Source organism: Eublepharis macularius, chromosome 16 (genome assembly GCF_028583425.1).
Source record: "Eublepharis macularius isolate TG4126 chromosome 16, MPM_Emac_v1.0, whole genome shotgun sequence".
In the NCBI taxonomy this organism is placed as follows: domain Eukaryota; kingdom Metazoa; phylum Chordata; class Lepidosauria; order Squamata; family Eublepharidae; genus Eublepharis; species Eublepharis macularius.
In genome coordinates this window covers 47,447,309-47,463,924 of record NC_072805.1, presented here as the reverse complement: position 1 = coordinate 47,463,924, position 16,616 = coordinate 47,447,309, and the positions used below count along the sequence as shown (strand labels likewise).

The 16,616-nt window shown below is 52.0% G+C and overlaps 1 protein-coding gene across 6 annotated transcripts in view; it reads left to right on the top strand.

Moving 5' to 3' along the window:
- CBFA2T3 (CBFA2/RUNX1 partner transcriptional co-repressor 3) overlaps positions 1 to 16,616 on the top strand; it is a 57,507-nt gene that overhangs the window by 24,276 nt on the left and 16,615 nt on the right. For 4 of the 6 annotated variants that reach the window (XM_055000303.1, XM_055000301.1, XM_055000302.1 and 1 more), the window contains exons 2-5: positions 4,720 to 4,867; positions 9,469 to 9,546; positions 13,499 to 13,740; positions 15,664 to 15,753. In XM_055000303.1, coding sequence (XP_054856278.1) covers positions 4,747 to 4,867; positions 9,469 to 9,546; positions 13,499 to 13,740; positions 15,664 to 15,753 — 531 coding nt within the window. In that variant the 5' untranslated portion in view covers positions 4,720 to 4,746. The remainder of the gene's footprint in view (positions 1 to 4,719; positions 4,868 to 9,468; positions 9,547 to 13,498; positions 13,741 to 15,663; positions 15,754 to 16,616) is intronic. The other 2 variants (XM_055000306.1, XM_055000304.1) reach the window with 1 other exon arrangement.

Here is a 16,616-nt window from a genome sequence, read left to right as displayed (position 1 = left end):
GTAAAGCCGGGTCTGTTGCTGCATAATGAAAAGCTTCCACTCGCCTGGCTTTCTGCAAACTGCGCTGAATTATTCAGGAGGGCTCTCTCTACCCAGGTTACAGGACCGTGTCATAAGAAACAGCTCAGACTGATGCCTCGGTAGGGAAGGGGACGAAACGCTACACTATTGGGTACTGCCTGCTGATGTAAATATGCGCCTGCTAGGGAGTTTCCACGCTGCTAAACATGCTATGGAAATTAGTTATGTTTTGTTTCATCTCTGCTTGGCTTTATGCTTGTTTAAAATTTTTCTGCAGCCATTCCCTATTGTGCGTTTCCCTGAATGTCCTAACTGTTGTTTGTTATTGTACTTTGCTCGGTGTATATCCTAACTGTCCATTATATCGTATTTTCACTTGCACTGTGTAATCTGCTTTGGCTCTCAGTGAGAAAGGCATAACAACAGCAACAACAACCTAAACGCAGCACTTTTCCAAGGGAAGATTTCCTGGCCATGCTCACAGGGACTCCAGGGTGACTTGGCATCGATCCCGGCTGAACTGTGGCATGGCACTGGGTGGGCTGGTTCCAGAGCTAAGCCCTGGTGCCAGAGTGGCCAAGGTGCTTTGGCCTGGACTTAGAGCCAGAGTGGCCAAGGGACAGAGGGTCAGGCAGGCACCTTGGGCACTTGAGCCCAGATCCCCACTCTGTGCTTGTTGGGTCACCTGGGGCCAGTTCCTCTCTCTTCCTCGCAGGGCCCGTGTGAGGATAAAAGAGAGGAGGGGAGATCTGTCCTGACGGAGCTCTTTGGAGGAATGGTGTGTGTGTGGGGGGGGGTGCACTAGATAGACAGGCAAAGACTGGCTGAGGGGAGATGGCATTCCCCCGCCACTCGCCCGGAGAGGACAGGCCTGCTTTGGAGCCAAAGGGACAGGGAGAAGCCAAGAAAGGTGGGGAGTCTCCTCTCCCTCTCCTTGGCCTCAGCCCGAGCTGCTTCGTGAGCTGATTTATAACCAGCAAAGCTCGTGTTTGTTGGCCCAAACTCAGCCGCATGCTGGGAATGGCGAGGAGGGACGGCAGCCCCGGGACAGAGCCTCCCCTGCTGGCCCCCTGCCGCAGCATTCTCTACCGAAGGGCTCTCAGAAGCTCACACCCTGGAAATCTGGTTGGTCTTTAAGGTGCAACTGGGTGGACCCGGATCTTGCTCTTCTGCTGCAAACCCACACCACACACCTGAAACTCTCCACCATGTGCAGTTCTTCCTTGCAAAGCAGGCAGCCCCTGAGAGCTCCGCTTGGAATCCTGGGTGGCAGCGTGTGTTCTTCGCACAAGGCCTGGGCCTGCCCGGTGAGCCTTCCTGCCCCACTCCCTGCACTCCAGAATCCCGGCCGTTTCCCCTATATTAATGGCTAAATGAAATGGAGCACTTGGTTGCCTCTGCAGTAGGCGTCACTCATTGCCAAACAATGAGTGGGCAATAGCAAGGGCGGGACTAGGGCTGCCAACTCCAAATTGGGACATTCATGGAGTTTGGAGGGTGGAATTTGGGGAAGGGAAGGAGCTCACAGGGAATATGATTCCATAAAATCAACCCTCCAAAGGTGCCGTTTCCTCCAGAGGAACTGATCTCTGTAGTCTGGAGGTCAGTTGTAATTCTAAAAGAACTCCAGACCCTACCTGGAGGATGGCAACCCTAAAGGGGACAGTCTTACGATACTTTCGTGCTAAGGACATCTTTTTTTAGTGTGTCTTCAAGTAAATTAAAATAGTTGCATGAGTAATTGCTAGGGTTTCCCCTGGACCATGCTGGGAGAAGCGCTCTATAAACACTATAGGATGGTAATAGTGGTGTGTGTGTGCGAGTGAGTGAGTGAGTGAATGAGTGAGTGAGTGTGCGAGTGAGTGAGCGAGCGAGCGTGCGAGTAAGTGTGCGAGTGAGTGAGTGAGTGTGTGAGAGAGAGAGTTTTCACTCTGTTGTGAAAGAGTGTGGAAATGGGAGGGAGGGTGCTGGGCGCAGTTTTTAAACCACTCACAACTGAGGTCCATCAGAAAACACTGTGGCCTTCCACCAGGACCCTCAGCATCTTCCGTGCCATTGCAAAGGATCCTGGGAAACTCCTCTTGGGCTGTTCAGTGCAGGGGCAACTTTTCTTCCCGTTCCGTTGCACAGGATGTAGCATGTGGTCAGGGATCCAGTATTTCTGTCACAGGGAGATGTTGGCTTTGGACATGCCGAGGACAAAGACTTGCCAGTATTTCTAGATCTGCCCATCGTTTACCGTGCTCAGTTCAAAGTATTAGTTATTACATACAAAGCTCTTCACAATTTTAGTCCGGCATACCTACAGGACCGCCTCCCTCCCTATGTCCCTCCACGGCAGCTTCGCTCATCTGAACATGGTCTCCTGCAGGTACCAGGCTGCACACAGGTGAAATCAGCAGCAGCCCGTACACGGGCTTTCTCTGTGGTGGCCCCTACCCTGTGGAATGACCTGCCTGAGGAAGTCAGAAGAGCCCCTACTCTCCTGGCTTTCCTTAAACAATGCAAAATCGAACTATTCAAAAAGGCTTTTTACTCAAATGGGAGGACTGTATTGTAGGGAAGGGGTCTCAGATGATCCGCTAATGAGGTAGGGACCACAGACTTCATCACCATTTTTGCCTCATATATTATCTGCTGCTTTAAATATGTACTCCTATGTACAACCATCGCTCCATGCTGTCTAATGTTAGTCCTAGAACTGATTATGTTTTGCTTCAGTATCTCTACTATGTCTTGGATCCTTGCTAATGCTGTGTCTTTAAACTTGTATATGGCCGTTTCCACACACGTTAAATAATCCACTTTCAATACGCTTTAGTGCACATTTGTAACTGATTTTCCATGTGTGGAACAAAAAATCCACTTCTAAAGGATAACTAAAGTGCATTGAAAGTGCATTATTCAATGTGTGTGGAAACGGCCTATGTTTTCCTTATGGTATTGTACTGAAATGTACGTACTTGATACTGATTGTATTAACCTCATACTGTGTGATCCACCTTGAGTCTCAGTGAGAAAGGCAGACTATAAATGACATAAATTATAGCAGGGATAGCCGAGACCAAAAAAAAAAAAAAAAGGACAGTGCACCCCCCTACCTTCTGCCCAGGACGCACAAGACCAAAATGTGGAAGCTGTCAGTGAAAAGTAGGCGAGCTGTGCATTTCTGTTGTATTCACCTGGGATATGATCAGGGCTCGGTGCATGACCCCATCAGCAGCGCTGGCGGTCAGACCTGCAATACGGATAGAGGAATCCGCGCATTCTGCATGTGCACCCGCTGCCTGGAGCAAAGTCTCCAAAGTCAACAGAACAGCTCTTGTGCACTCCTTTGAAGCAGTGTTTCCGTGCCTTGAGAAGGCTTTTCAGGCACCCTGACCTCAGCTCCCAGCAGGATTCAGGCACACGGTTTCCATAACAGAGAGTCTGCTCAATGAGATCTTAAGCTCAGCACCAGCTTACGTTTGTTCCACAGACCCCAATAACATCTCTTTTTGGCGGAGGCCGTGGCTTTATTTAGCCCGGGCAGCATTCTGCCTCCCCAACCCCCTTGCAAGGTTCAATTAATCATGCAACAGTTGCAGTGGATTAGGAATGGGCCATAGATTGGAGCTGATAGCAGCCCCGTCTGCTCAAAAGCTCTGCCCATCATCCGACGGCAGTGTCACCTCGAGGAGACGCTGGCTGACCCCAAGCAGGGGCGGCAAAAGGGAGGCTTGCCTTCTTTGGTTTTCATCTGGGCCTTGGCATGGCCCTGCAGCCGCGGAGCTCTTTGACGGATGGCCACAGCTGCTGGTGCACTTGCGCCGAGCCATCAACCTCAAGTGCATCCTCTTTAACGGAGGGGAGAAAGAGCTGGACTTGGTGGCCTGGGAACTCGGTGGCAGGTGCTTTCGCTTAGAATGGGCAGCTGTCAGCGGAGGCTCACTTGTCCCACCCCCATCCCATCCCTTTGACTGATCACTGCGGAGTCACAATCACCACCCCCCATACAACGTTAGGGACAGTCAGAACAGCAGTAATAGGCATAATGTTAATGTGGGGGGGGGCAGGCTGCATAACTCGGGACTCCGCTGGGAATTGCTTTCTTCTCAGGCTCTGCTCTCGTGTGAATGGCAGCATTCGCTCTGCTGTGAGAGATGAAAGGGGAAAGCCTGTGGGAGAGGGGCGCCCCCTTCCTATGCGACCACAGGGCCTGGATCGTAGCAGACTTCCTTGCTGGGCAGAAACTTGCTGACTTTCTCCCACCACCTTTGGGGCCCCACGTCTTTGCAAGGCCTTACCCCCACCTGAATCCTCCAGCCAGGCCGTGCGTAGCTCTCGACTTGGAGACCTGCGTCCAGGGCTGGTTCCTTGGGGGCGGGGGGAGGAGGGGGCTGTGACTCAAACACGACATGCTCGACTTGCACGCCGCAGGTAGATGCCCAGCAGCCTCTCTGTTTGAAGGAGCCAATGCAGAGAAAGATCTGGATTGATTTGCATGACATCTCCACTGCTGGAATGTGGGCTGAGCATGGCATTGGGGGGCTGAAAGAGCAATCCCTCGGCTACTGGAACCCCGCCTTGTCCTACTCTGCAGTTCTGGCCTGTTGAGCCTTTCTTACACGCTTCCATCCCAAGGCACTACTTCCCCTTTCCAGGCGACATTGTAGCTCTCCTCACCTCTTTCCCCCCGTCTCTTTCTCCACTTCACAGGTAAGAGAGACAAAAAAAGCAGCAAGAATGCCTGACTCGCCGGCCGATGTGAAGACACAGTCCCGATCGACGCCACCAAATATGCCGCCGCCGTCACCAGCTGCCACACAGGGAGCGACTCGGCACCCCACCTTCACGCCAAACCCCAGTGAGTAGCCAGGCCAACCAGATAGCCCCTCCCCCCGGCCCGTCTTGCGTGGTAGGACAAGCTTTCTGGATGAAAGAAGGAGCATCTTTCTGCTTCCTCTTGTGCTGCCGTTTCTAAGAGGAGCCATTTACCACTTCTTCGGACTCGTGCTAGAAGCACAGCCGTGGGATTCTCGGGCAGCTAAGTGGGCTCTCGTCCGTGAAATCTTGTGCTGCAAGACAATGTAGTTCATCCTTAAGGCGCTGCCAAGTCTCCTCCTTGTTAAGAGGCAGGCAGTAGCTCAGTCCCACCAGACTGCAATTCCCAGTGCAGGGCTGGCCCTGTTCACTCAGCTTCATATGAGGTAGTTGGGCAACACCAAAGTGAGCTGGAATGTATGGAGCAAGCAGAACTGCTGCCTGCCTTGAGAACTGCCTGGCTTGCTTCAAGGAAAGGAGGCAGAGGAAATGGGAGCACTCTCTGGTGTTGCCTGATATTGCAGGAGGGACCCAGGCGCATTTGTCTGGGGCCGTTCAGGAGGAAGGCCCTTGCAGGCCTGACCCAGCCATTTTAAAGACAAACTAGGTAGTCACCACGAGCGTCAGGCTTGAAGGAGCACCAGCATGCCCCAAACCCACCATTTGGCCCTGCCTGCCCTGCTTGCTTAGCACAGTCCTGCTACGCAATTTGCTCCCAGAACTTTGGCCCACTGAAAAGTGGCTTCATTTCCCCTGTACTTTGCAAGGGCCTGGGCAGCAGTCAGGCACCCTGGGCTAAGGCTGTTTATCTGCATGTCTGAAAAGCAAGATGGGTGTAGAACACTGCACAGGTCCCAGGTCAGGTCAGTGTTCCCAGCTTTCTCTCTGGGCTTGGCTCATCAGTTCTCAAGCATAACGATTCTGGCTTTCTGCAGCTAGTCTCCAAGCTGCTTCCAATGCCGGGGTGGGCGGGCTTGGATTTTGTCCACCTCCACTCTGGTCGCTTCTCGCCTCGTGCAGCTTCTCCTTGCAAGCTCATGGCAGTGCCATCTGGCTCTGGGCTCGGAGTGCCAGGAAAGCGGCTGCTGGGAAGAGCCTACATTTTGGGATGCCAGCCTCCATGCTGTTGAGGAGCGAGGGTGGAATTTGCCGTTAGAAAGTGAAGAAGGGAATGCAAAGGGAGAGGGAGAAGTTAGCTCAGGGATGGCCAACATGGACCTTTGTGGACAGCGAATCCAGCAGCACTTAGGATGAAATGCTGAAAAGAGATGCCAGAATTATTAAACATGCAGGGCTCTGCTATGGGTATTCAACACATTACTGCTTTCCATGAGTCCTGGCATTGTACATCAGTTCATCAGCGTGAGCCCCTGATTTAAATTATCTGGTGATGACCTAACAGAAGGAGCTCAGGTGCAGAGTTCTGTCTTCCCCATTTATCCTCACAACAACCTTGTGAGGAGGGCTAGGTTGACAGTCATGGCTCAGCAGGGATTGGACTCTGGGTCTTTCCATTCATAGGCTAACCACTGCACTAATCACATAGTCTAACCAGTATAGGAAAATTGGGCCCTAGAGCATTTCTTTAGCAATGCTCCAGAGGAGTTAGCCGTGTTAGTCTGTCATTGCAAAGTCGTAAAGAGTCCAGTAGCACCTTTAAGACTAACCAACTTTATTGTGGCCTAAGCTTTCGAGAACCACAGCTCTCTTCGTCAGATGCATGCAGAAAGCTTAGGCCACAATAAAGTTGGTTAGTCTTAAAGATGCTACTGGACTCTTTACTTCTTAGCAATGCGGAGTCCTTCTGGGCTGCTTCTGGCTTCCAGCTGGCGCATGATTCATTTCACAGAAGTCTCCTGTGGGATTTACCTGTAACCACTCATCCCAGAAGGAAAGCATTCCAGAGCATTTGTTTAGGCTCTTCCCCTGCAAAAACGTCTCTCTCCCCACCCACCCCCCGCTCTGCATCTGATCTGCACCACAATCTGTTGCCAGAAAAAACAATTTGACTTGAATGGTTTTTTCCCAGACATTCTGCTCACACGATTCAGCTTTTCCAAAGGGAAAAAGAGGAATTGCTGGTTGGGGAAGAGGGGAGAGGAGATGAATGTGAAAAAAACAAGGGGCTCTGGACTGCAATAGCTGAAGTGGGCAGTGCGCACCCACAATTCCACCCCCACCCTTCATTCCCACCTCCCCCCCAATCCGTTCCCTGGGAATCTGCCGCAAATCCCAAATTGTGCCTGGTCTCTTTTGTGAAGGGTCACTACGTCCTCGTAATTTTTTGGCTTCCGTAAGTGGCAGATGCTGGATTCTGTGCCAGATTCTTGCATTGTGCAATTGCGGCGCAGATGGAACACAGCCCTGGCTCTGGTGCAAGCCCACACAACTGGTGCCCTGCCATGGATTGTGGCCTGCCAGCTGCTTGCCCTGCAGTCAAAGGGCAAGCCGCAAAGAGGGCCATTTCCTCTGAGCTGAGTTTGGTTGGGTGGGTCCTGAGCTGTGCTTGGCCTCATCTGACCGAGTGGTCCTTTCTTCTATAAGCACACCAGGGATTCCGGAAGAGGCGGCTCAATAAACGGGCCTCCCTTCTCTCGACCGAGAACCCTGTGCTTTGGTCATTTCCACTGCCTTCTGCTCTCAGCCCTGGCCAAAATGTGGCTCCTCCTGAGCCACCTCTTTGGAGGATATCAGCCCTACAATTTCACCCATCTATGGGGAGGCTCGCATGCTTAATTGCACACCAGCAAACACGTGTCGAATACAGCTGACCTGCAGGGTTTGTGCTGCGGGGTGTAAATGCAACCCCCGTGGCAGGATGGGAGGCTGTGCGTTGCAGTCCCTGCCCAGATACAAGTCTTCCCTTTCTTTGTCGATGAGAGAGACACAGCAGCAGATGGGCACTGCAGCCACAAGCGCTGGAACGTCTGTTGCTAGAATAGCAGGCTCCAAAATTCCTTTAGCCTTCAGCTGCAGGCCACGGAGCCCAAGGAGAAACTACCAGATTCTTTCTTACAAGTAGAAAGATAAAAATATGACACACACACACCGCCTCTCCTCCAAGTTGCATTGGCCTTCTAACAGCAAACCTCTTCATCTTGTAAGATCAAGAAAAGGAATCCCTCCCCCTCCCTCTTGATTGGACGTTGAGGGGGCTCCCCCACCCCCGATTCTGAGTGGCCGGTCTAAGTCAGCACCGGCCCTGCTTTCCGAACCAGATGTCTGTTCCCTAATTAGAAATCGGATTCTGCTCGCCTGTGATCTGATGGGCTTTGTTTTTAATCCTTCTCTGCGGCAGATGTGTCGGCTCCTTAAGTCATATTGTGCTTGGCGTAAAGGGTTACCCCTGCCTTCCCCTCTTAAAAAGAAAAAAACCCCAAGCATTACTGCAATGCCCAGCACCAGGCAGAGCCCCCAGTGATGCTGCATATGCATTTAAAACGCTTAAAGGTTTGGGAAGGGAGAAGGGTAGGAAGCAATGCCTTCTGCACGTAATTTGAGTGGATATTAGCAGGAAGCTGCTGTGGGGCCCTTACTGAGGGTTCTGCTGCGATCGACTGCATAAACTTAGGGGCTTCAATAACCATCTAGCATATTTCACGTAGCATATTGTACATAGCATATTGGACATAGCATGTTGCCCATAGCATATTACCCATAGCATATTGCACATAGCATATTTCACTTAGCATTTTTCACATGGCATAGTGCCAATAGCATGTTGCCCATAGCATATTGCACATAGCGTGTTTCACATAGCATACTCCTCATAGCATATTGCACTTGGCATTAAAGGTTTGTCTTTATTGGGATCCTAAACCAGGCAACTCAGTGCTGATGCCCCATGTAACAATACCCAACCAGATGGTAGCTTTTGAAAGCACGTAGAGGTGCAGGGAAAGAGGCTGAAGGCTGAGCTCCTGCTCAGAGATAGCATCCCAGGAAGAACCACACAGGTTCCGTCACTGTGCCAGGCAGATGAGCTCAGTTGGGTGACAGGAGCCTAGCAGGAAGCAGAGAACTGTGAAAACCATATGTTGCTAGGCAGGTTTCATATCTGGAACCTGTTCTCCTGCTCCTCCCTTCCAGAACAGGCCCCCATTTGGTACAAAGCAGCCAATACTGCAGCCATATGACAGACAGACAAAGAGGTGCATCAGAAAGGCAACAAATGCAGCCTGTGTGTTCAATGGGCCAAATATGAGCCAGAGTTGTGAGCCAGATTCAGCCCAAAGGCTGCCAGTTGCTGTCCGTTGGTGATTACATTTACAACAAACTGTGCTAATTCTGCAACTTGCAAAGCATTTACCTCGGAGCAGCTTCCTTGAACCTGCAGTCCAGTGCATGGGTCTGCTCTAGAGGGAATTGCTTTAGGGCTGCCTGACCCCAACTCCTTCTGTGGACACTGCACAGCCACACCAAGGCAGGGCACCCTAAATATGCAGTGCCCTTGCATTTTGCCCATGAAATCCAAGCCCTGTCTAGGCTGGACCTGCCTCCCTCCCCAAGCAGCAGCAGCAGCAGCAGCAACCCCCTGTTGGCTGCTTGAAGAGGGCAGCCACCCTCACCCCACTCAGGGTCTTGGGAAAGGGGCTTCCCTGCCTCTGGCCTCTCCTGATAGCGTATGTTTTATTTTGCTTGCAGATCGTGACGCTGGGCCGCCGATGTTTCTGCCCCGCGGCCGTTTTCATGGCTGCTTGAAATGGTCCATGGTGTGTCTCTGTAAGTAAGATGAAACGGCACCCGCCAGCGAGAGGCGCAGAGCCAGAGGAAGTGGGGAGGGGGAACCACAAGGCAAGGGGAGGCAGGTGGTGTTGCCAATTGGGTGCAGCCCCTTTGTCCACTGGGGGTCCCAGGTAGCCGAAGCCACAACAAACTTAGGCCAGTTTATTTTATTTTAGCCCTTCCGCCAGCCCTTTAATTCCAGCCAAGCTGACAATTTCCCCTTCCCTCACAGAAACTGCAGACATACTGGTGCTTTTGTTCCCTGAGTATGTGGAATGTTTATGAACATCCCATGTCATGGCACCAGCTGGTGCTGAAGCTTCTCCACCAGGCACACAATGCAGCATGGCTGTCTTAAAGCTAAGTTTTATTCTAGTGGGGCAGACCCTGGCGCCAATTAAGCCCTGCATGGAACAATATCCAACAACCTGTTTCCTTTTTATGCATTGTGTGATGCCTAGCCCCTAGCCCCTTCCAGGCTAGCCCACAGCCCTCCCCAACCTCAGAGACAGGCTTCGTGGTAGGTGGCGATGTGGGAGGGGAAAGCGTGGGAGTGGGCGGGCGGGCCTGCAGGGCCCCTTTGCTGGAGGGGAGGCAGGCAAGGCAGCCAGCAGAGAGGGGCGCTCTGAAGGGTTCCTAGGCAAACGTCCAGGGAGGCAGAAGTAGGACTAACCAAGCTTTTGGTCACCTCTGCCCTCCAGCCTTCAGCTGCTTTGCTCAGTGAATATCCGAGTTAGTGATGATATTGTATTTTCACTCACTGTGTAATCCAGCTTGGATCTCAGTGAGAAAAGCAGACAAATAAATAAATAAATAAATAAATAAATAAATAAATAAATAAATAAATAAATAAATAAATAAATAAAACCAAACAACCAACCAAACAAATAAATAATGTGAGGCAGCAAAAAGTCTTCCTCCCTATGGCTTCCATTTGAAATGCCTTTGCAAACCAAGAACCAAGCCTGAGTATACTTTGCACTTCAACTCACAGTCCAAGGTTCTGCACCAAGATGACTTCTGAAAAGCGAAGCCCTTTGCCAAGAGTGTGGAGAGGGGCAAAGAGCCAGCCATCCAGACTCCGGGTTCCTACTCTCTTGCTCACACATGCACCGAAGCTTTTGCAGGCCTCTCTCTGCACAATAACTTCTGCATGCGTGCAGCTCATTTTCAGAATCAGGACCCCGGTCTGCATCCTCTCAAGTGTAAACAGCACAGCCCCAAAAGTTCCCTCAACAAACCCCCGCCCACCCCCGCCCCCCAAGCTCCCTCTCTCCCTCTCAGCTTCGGAGCCTCCACGGACGCAGCCTCCATCCACAACGCGCTGGAGTCAGAGACATGTGTGGAGTTTAACTTAGTAACGCACCTGTCACTGGAATAAAAGCAGTTGTGGCTGGACGGTTATTTTCGGCACCTCTTTAGTGAGCGGTAGCTTTCGCCCTGCCGAAGAGCAAGCAGGAGCCCCGTGAAAGCGGCAAACGCCACGGCTACGGCTTCCCCAGGAGGTGTCAGGGCAGTGAGACAGGTTAGTGACCGCTGGACGCAGGCACAGACTGCCTGGCATCTGCTGGGGCCTGCCTCGAAGCTTGGGTTCGAGGAAGGGCACAGGGATTTGGGGGCTCTCTGCCGAGCAGAGGAAGGGCTTGGTGGAGCTCTCAGCGTCTCAGCTACTGAAAGGGGGACTGCTGCAGCACCCGAGGAAAAGGCTGTGCAGGATTTGGTGCGCTTTCAAAAACCCGCAAAAGCCATTGGTCTAAAATGGGCTGGCACAAAAGCAACCTGCGCCTGCATGGTGGGGGGGGGTGCAACAGTGCCTCTGTCAGTCCACACCCTCAAGGCTGCTATTGTAGGGGGCAAGACAGTGTTTTCCATTTGTTTCCTTTCTGCTTCAGGGTGGGAATGGGCAAAAGACTGGCAGTGGCAGAAATCCTCGGAGAGACAATTCATCGTGAAACCTTAATTTAGGACACTGAGGGCCAAGCTACAAGTGACGAATGACACTTGAACGGCAAGTGGATTGAGTGGAGGGCAAGGGAACAGGGAGAAATACACTTGCCATTCAAGTGTCATTTGTCACTTGTAGTTTGGCCCTGAGAAGCGCAAAAGTATCAAACTTGATTCCCCCACCTCTTTCAGTGCAAATGAATTCACCCTCCTGCCCTACTCTGTGACTGTCTTTGATAGGCAACAGTCTTCCCAGAGGAAGAATCCCCGTTTTATACACGTGGCTTTAGGGTTGCCTCCTTTGGGTGGGCATGATGAAATCCCCCCAGGACTGGCTGCGCCATTGCACCTGTCAATTGGTTTAAATGCACACATGCTTAAAATTACTCCTCTTCATGCAGAGAAGCGGAGAAAATCCAGCTGGATGGAAAACCAAAGCCCCCAGACCAGCTAAGACCGGCCCTGCTGACCTTCGCCCGGCTCATGCATCCCTTCACATTTTCCTCCTTGGCTTTCTCTCATTGGTTTGCCAATGAAGTTTAGCCTGCTTTGAGAAACCTTGGGATTTCGTTGGCTCTAAAAATGTGGCGGTGCCGCCAGCATTCGTATACGATGTTCCCATCCCCTAAAGGAGTTACTACTTTTTTGCAACCAGTTCTTGACCGTTAAATTGCCTGGGTGGTCTGCTACAACCTCTCCGCAGGGCCGGATCTCCTTTGTTTTGCAAGGTCCTACAAAAAAAAAAGGTCCTCCAGGGCATCTGCAGTCTTTCCCAGCTTGGTGTGGGGCGAACTTTTCTCTGCTGGAGCGTATTCCTCCTGCATTCTGGCAGCTGTGCGGGCGTGGGCAGGTGCTCGGAGGCAAAGCGAAGGGACTCCACGAAGGTCTGAGCTTCCTTTTCACTGGAAGTTACAGCCTTTGGGGGCGGGAAAACAGCTTACATAGAATAAGGGCTTTTTTCCAGCTGGAACGTGGTGGAACGGAGTTCCGGAACCTCTTGAAAATGGTCACATGGCTGGTGGCCCCGCCCCCTGATCTCCAGGCAGAGGGGAGTTGAGATTGCCCTCTGTGCCGCTTGGCGGCACAGAGGGCAATCTCAACTCCCCTCTGTCTGGAGATCAGGGGGCGGGGCCACCAGCCATGTGACCATTTTCTCCGAGGGCAACCCACTGAGTTCCACCACCTCTTTTGCCAGAAAAAAAGCCCTGCATAGAATCACAATAAGACCTGGGAATAGAATCTTGTTCTCTTGGGGATAAGGGTTACATGTCTGGATCTGTGGGGCTGAAGATACTCCATGCCCGCATTACCATCATCACCCAGCTGAAGCTCAGAACCAGTTTCCTGCAGCGCTGAAACAAAATGGTGGTGCTTCCAAGGAGAGGAGACGGCACAGGGAAGGGACGGGAACGCCCGTCACTCCAGGGTTCCAATCCAAGGCAACATGGAATTCTGCAGGTTCGAGGCTTCCATAGGTCAAGCCTTCCACACCTGGCAGAGAATTCCAGTCCAGTCCTTGGGATCTCTAGCTGAAAAGATCACAGATAATAGGGCTGGGAAGAAGCTCCTTGCCATTCCATTCCGAGTGGCCAATTCTGGACCAAGGGTCTTACGGCAGCCCCAGCACTCCTCTAGAGAGACAGGCAGACAGTCAACAGCTGGGTGGGCTTGCCTATTGATCGAGCCTTTCAGAGACCCGACAGAACTATTGATTCATCAGCCCCAATGAGCGCTCCCCCGCCCCCATTCGTGATACTTTCCGCTTGATAACACAATTGTGTGTTCCGCAGTCTGGCTTGGGAAATGTTGCAGCGTTTGTGGCTTCTTCTTGTGGCGGAGTAGCAAACTGGGCTGCTTACAGGATGGGAGCCAGAGCAAATGTCCGTCAGACCGGGACCAAGAGCTATGCTGGGATGGGAGCCGGGGGAAGAGCCAGATTTTGAGAGCTTTATTCGCCAAGCTGCCTTAAGCCTCACTGACGCCCGTGTCCCTTTCCCCACTGCAGTAATGAATGGAAGCAGCCATTCTCCGACAGCTATCAATGGAGCCCCTTCGACTCCCAACGGCTTCAGCAATGGCCCCGCAACGTCCTCCACGGCCTCCCTGTCCAACCACCAGCTCCCTCCTGCCTGCGGAGCACGCCAGCTCAGCAAACTGAAACGCTTCCTCACTACCTTGCAGCAGTTTGGGAACGACATCTCTCCGGAAATTGGGGAGCGCGTCCGCACCCTCGTGCTGGGCCTTGTGGTGAGTTTTCCAGGAATCCAAAAACAAATGAGCCCCTGAGCAAGAAAAAAGCTTGGGGGGCGGGGCGGGGGGCTTGCCAAGGCAAACAGGGCTTCCAGGGGAAACAGCTGCGGCTTGGTGACTTTTGCACCATGCAAAACTTCACCCAGTTGGCCTTCGCAGTGGTAACCAGCCCTTTTCCAAGGGGCAAAAGTGGCCCGATGTTGTTCCTTCCCTCCTCCTTTTGAGAAAGGACAGAAAGTGCCCCTAGGCCACCGGGTGAACTGAAGGCGGATTTGAACCCACCACTCCCAGCTCTTGGCCTGACAGGCTGCCTCTCTGACTTCTACCCTTCAGGCTGGTGTCAGAGGCCCAGGAGGAACCGGGCTGGCAGGTTTCCTTTCTGAAAGTTGGCAGGAAAAGTTGGCCACGCTGGTGCCCAAAGTTCTTTTATTATTACAAACCAAGTCCTGACACATTTTGAGTAGGGGGTAGAGTCCATTGTTATCTCTGCACAGCCAAGGGCCAGCTATGACAGTTGCTGAGGGCCAAAAGCAAGTATGACATTGGGAGATCAGTGGATGGGCTGGCTGGGCATTTTTTAAAATGAAAATAGCAGCCACGTGGGGCCCCAGTTCACGTGTGTGTGGGGGGTTAACCTATCTCCACCTTTGCAGTTTCACTGGTAGAAACCAAACCTTCCCTGCATCTTTGCTGATGTTAGCCCTGGAAGGGGAAAAAGACAGGCCGAGAGAGAGCCTGTCTTGTTCCCCTCTTTCCAGAGGTAGCAATACCCTTAGAGGAAGGTCTGTTTTGAATGGCAAGAAAGGGTGGCAAGGGTTAAACCAATTTTGACCCTCATTGTGCCCCTTCTCTAAATCAAGGGTGCTATTTCGCTTTTTTAAAAATGCAGAGTTCTGTGCATCTCCTGAGATAATGGGGAAATGAGCTGGGAGGAGGAGAAAGGGACGACTCTTCTTTGCAAATGCCCCCACCCTGTTTCTTTTCCCCAGGTTTCCAGCAAACATAAGGGAGTTGGACTTGAAAGCAAAAAATTAAAATTGCCAGGGGAGGGCCAACATCTGGGTGCAATAGCACCTTTAAAGATCGACTAGATTTCCCAGGCATGAGCTTTCGAGGGTCAGAGCTCCCTCCTAGAAGAATTGGTGTGTGTGTGGGGGGGGGGATGTTAACCAGTCCCTCTCACCTGCTTGCTCTTTCTGTCCTGGGGATGCCCCAACTCCAGCTCTTGAATCAGCAGTACAAGGGAAATGCTAGACTGGGAACTCCCTAATTCCCTGAGGATGGCTAGTGCTTTCCACTGGGATATTTAAACTTCAGAACAATGCTCCGTTCTTCCTGGTGAGCAAGTTGCTTCCCATACATTATCTTGATGTTATCCATTCAACAACCAATAAGGCAAGCCAATGTCAACCAGGTTTTGAACACAGATCTCTAGAGAAAAAAGAGCTTTGTTCTCAACATGCATGCCTCTGGTGGTGGCCAGCTATCCTATGAGGATTCCACAGCTGTAACTGGGTTCTTCCCCAGGCATACAGTGCCTTGGTTAGGGCTGTTTTGTACAGCAAGGTTTGTGAAGGGGAGTGGATTTCTCTTGCGCCTTCAGGCATCTTTTGGGAGGGATGGCTACCATGCATGCAACATGTGAAGAGGGGGAGAGGTCATGTACCTTTCATCTCCGGGGGTGGTGGTGGACAGAATTCCAAGAGTGGCAGCTGCTCTTTCCCCATGTTGCATCAGGACACAACTGGCCCACCCCTGGCAAGACCTCCCTTTGCTATGTTGCTGTTAAAAGTGTGAGACCCCCCCCCCCCGCACCCAACCACCCCAGCTGTGAGCACACATGCACGACAGCTCTGGGGATAAACACCACGTTGGTTTCATCTCCAGCACTGCTGATCCTTATCTGTTTCTCCCTTGCAGAATTCGACGCTGACCATTGAAGAGTTCCACTCCAAGCTGCAGGAGGCCACTAACTTCCCACTGCGTCCCTTCGTCATCCCCTTCTTAAAGGTAGCTCTCTTACCAGACTTCTGCTTGGCCTGGCGCAGAGCTGGCTCACTTCTGTCCTGGCTTTCGGGGAGGTCTTTGCACAGCCATTCTATGCTTGCAAGACCCCTTTTCTATGCCAAGGCTGGCAGCCTAATCTCTCAGTGAGCTCAAGTGTGTACATTTACAGTCTTGGAGCAAAGTGCTTTTGGCAAATCCAGTGGGTGCCCCCTCAGCCCCCAGCACTGATCATCCACAAAGGGCTGATTCTCTGAGCTGAACTTCATCAGACGAATTACACCTGTAGAGCAGGTGATTGCACTTACACGTGTTTCCCCCATTACTTGCCTGTTCACTCACACCTTTCAGTCACATGGCAGTTGATGCCATGAAGGGACTGGCACAGGTTTCCTCCCTGTTCCTCCGAGATGAGGGATGGTATCCCATGATGCACCTTCTCTTTGGGCATGCTCAAATCTTCTTCGGTAGTACAGGGCAAATTCGGTAAAATTCGGCCATTATTTCCGATGGGAAATGTGATTCAGGGCTTTCCGGGGGCCTGGGGGGGCATTTTTGGACTGAATTTCACCATATTTGCTGGGGATCTACTTCTAACTGTTCCTCTAATGACACCCCCCCCCCCCCCAAGTTTCATGAAGGTGCCTCCAGCCACCTCCAATCTCCATTGTTCCCTGTGGGGAAAGCTATGGGGGCTATCCAAGGGGATAACTCATGGCTCAAGCAGCACACATTCAGGGAGGAGGGATGGGGGGGGGCCAAGGGTGCAGCCCTTGGAAGAAAAAAGCCCTCTGCACATGGCTTGAGAAGCCAGATGCAGCACAATCCATTGAATAAAGTCCGGCCGCTCTGTGTTCCCTCCCTTCCCC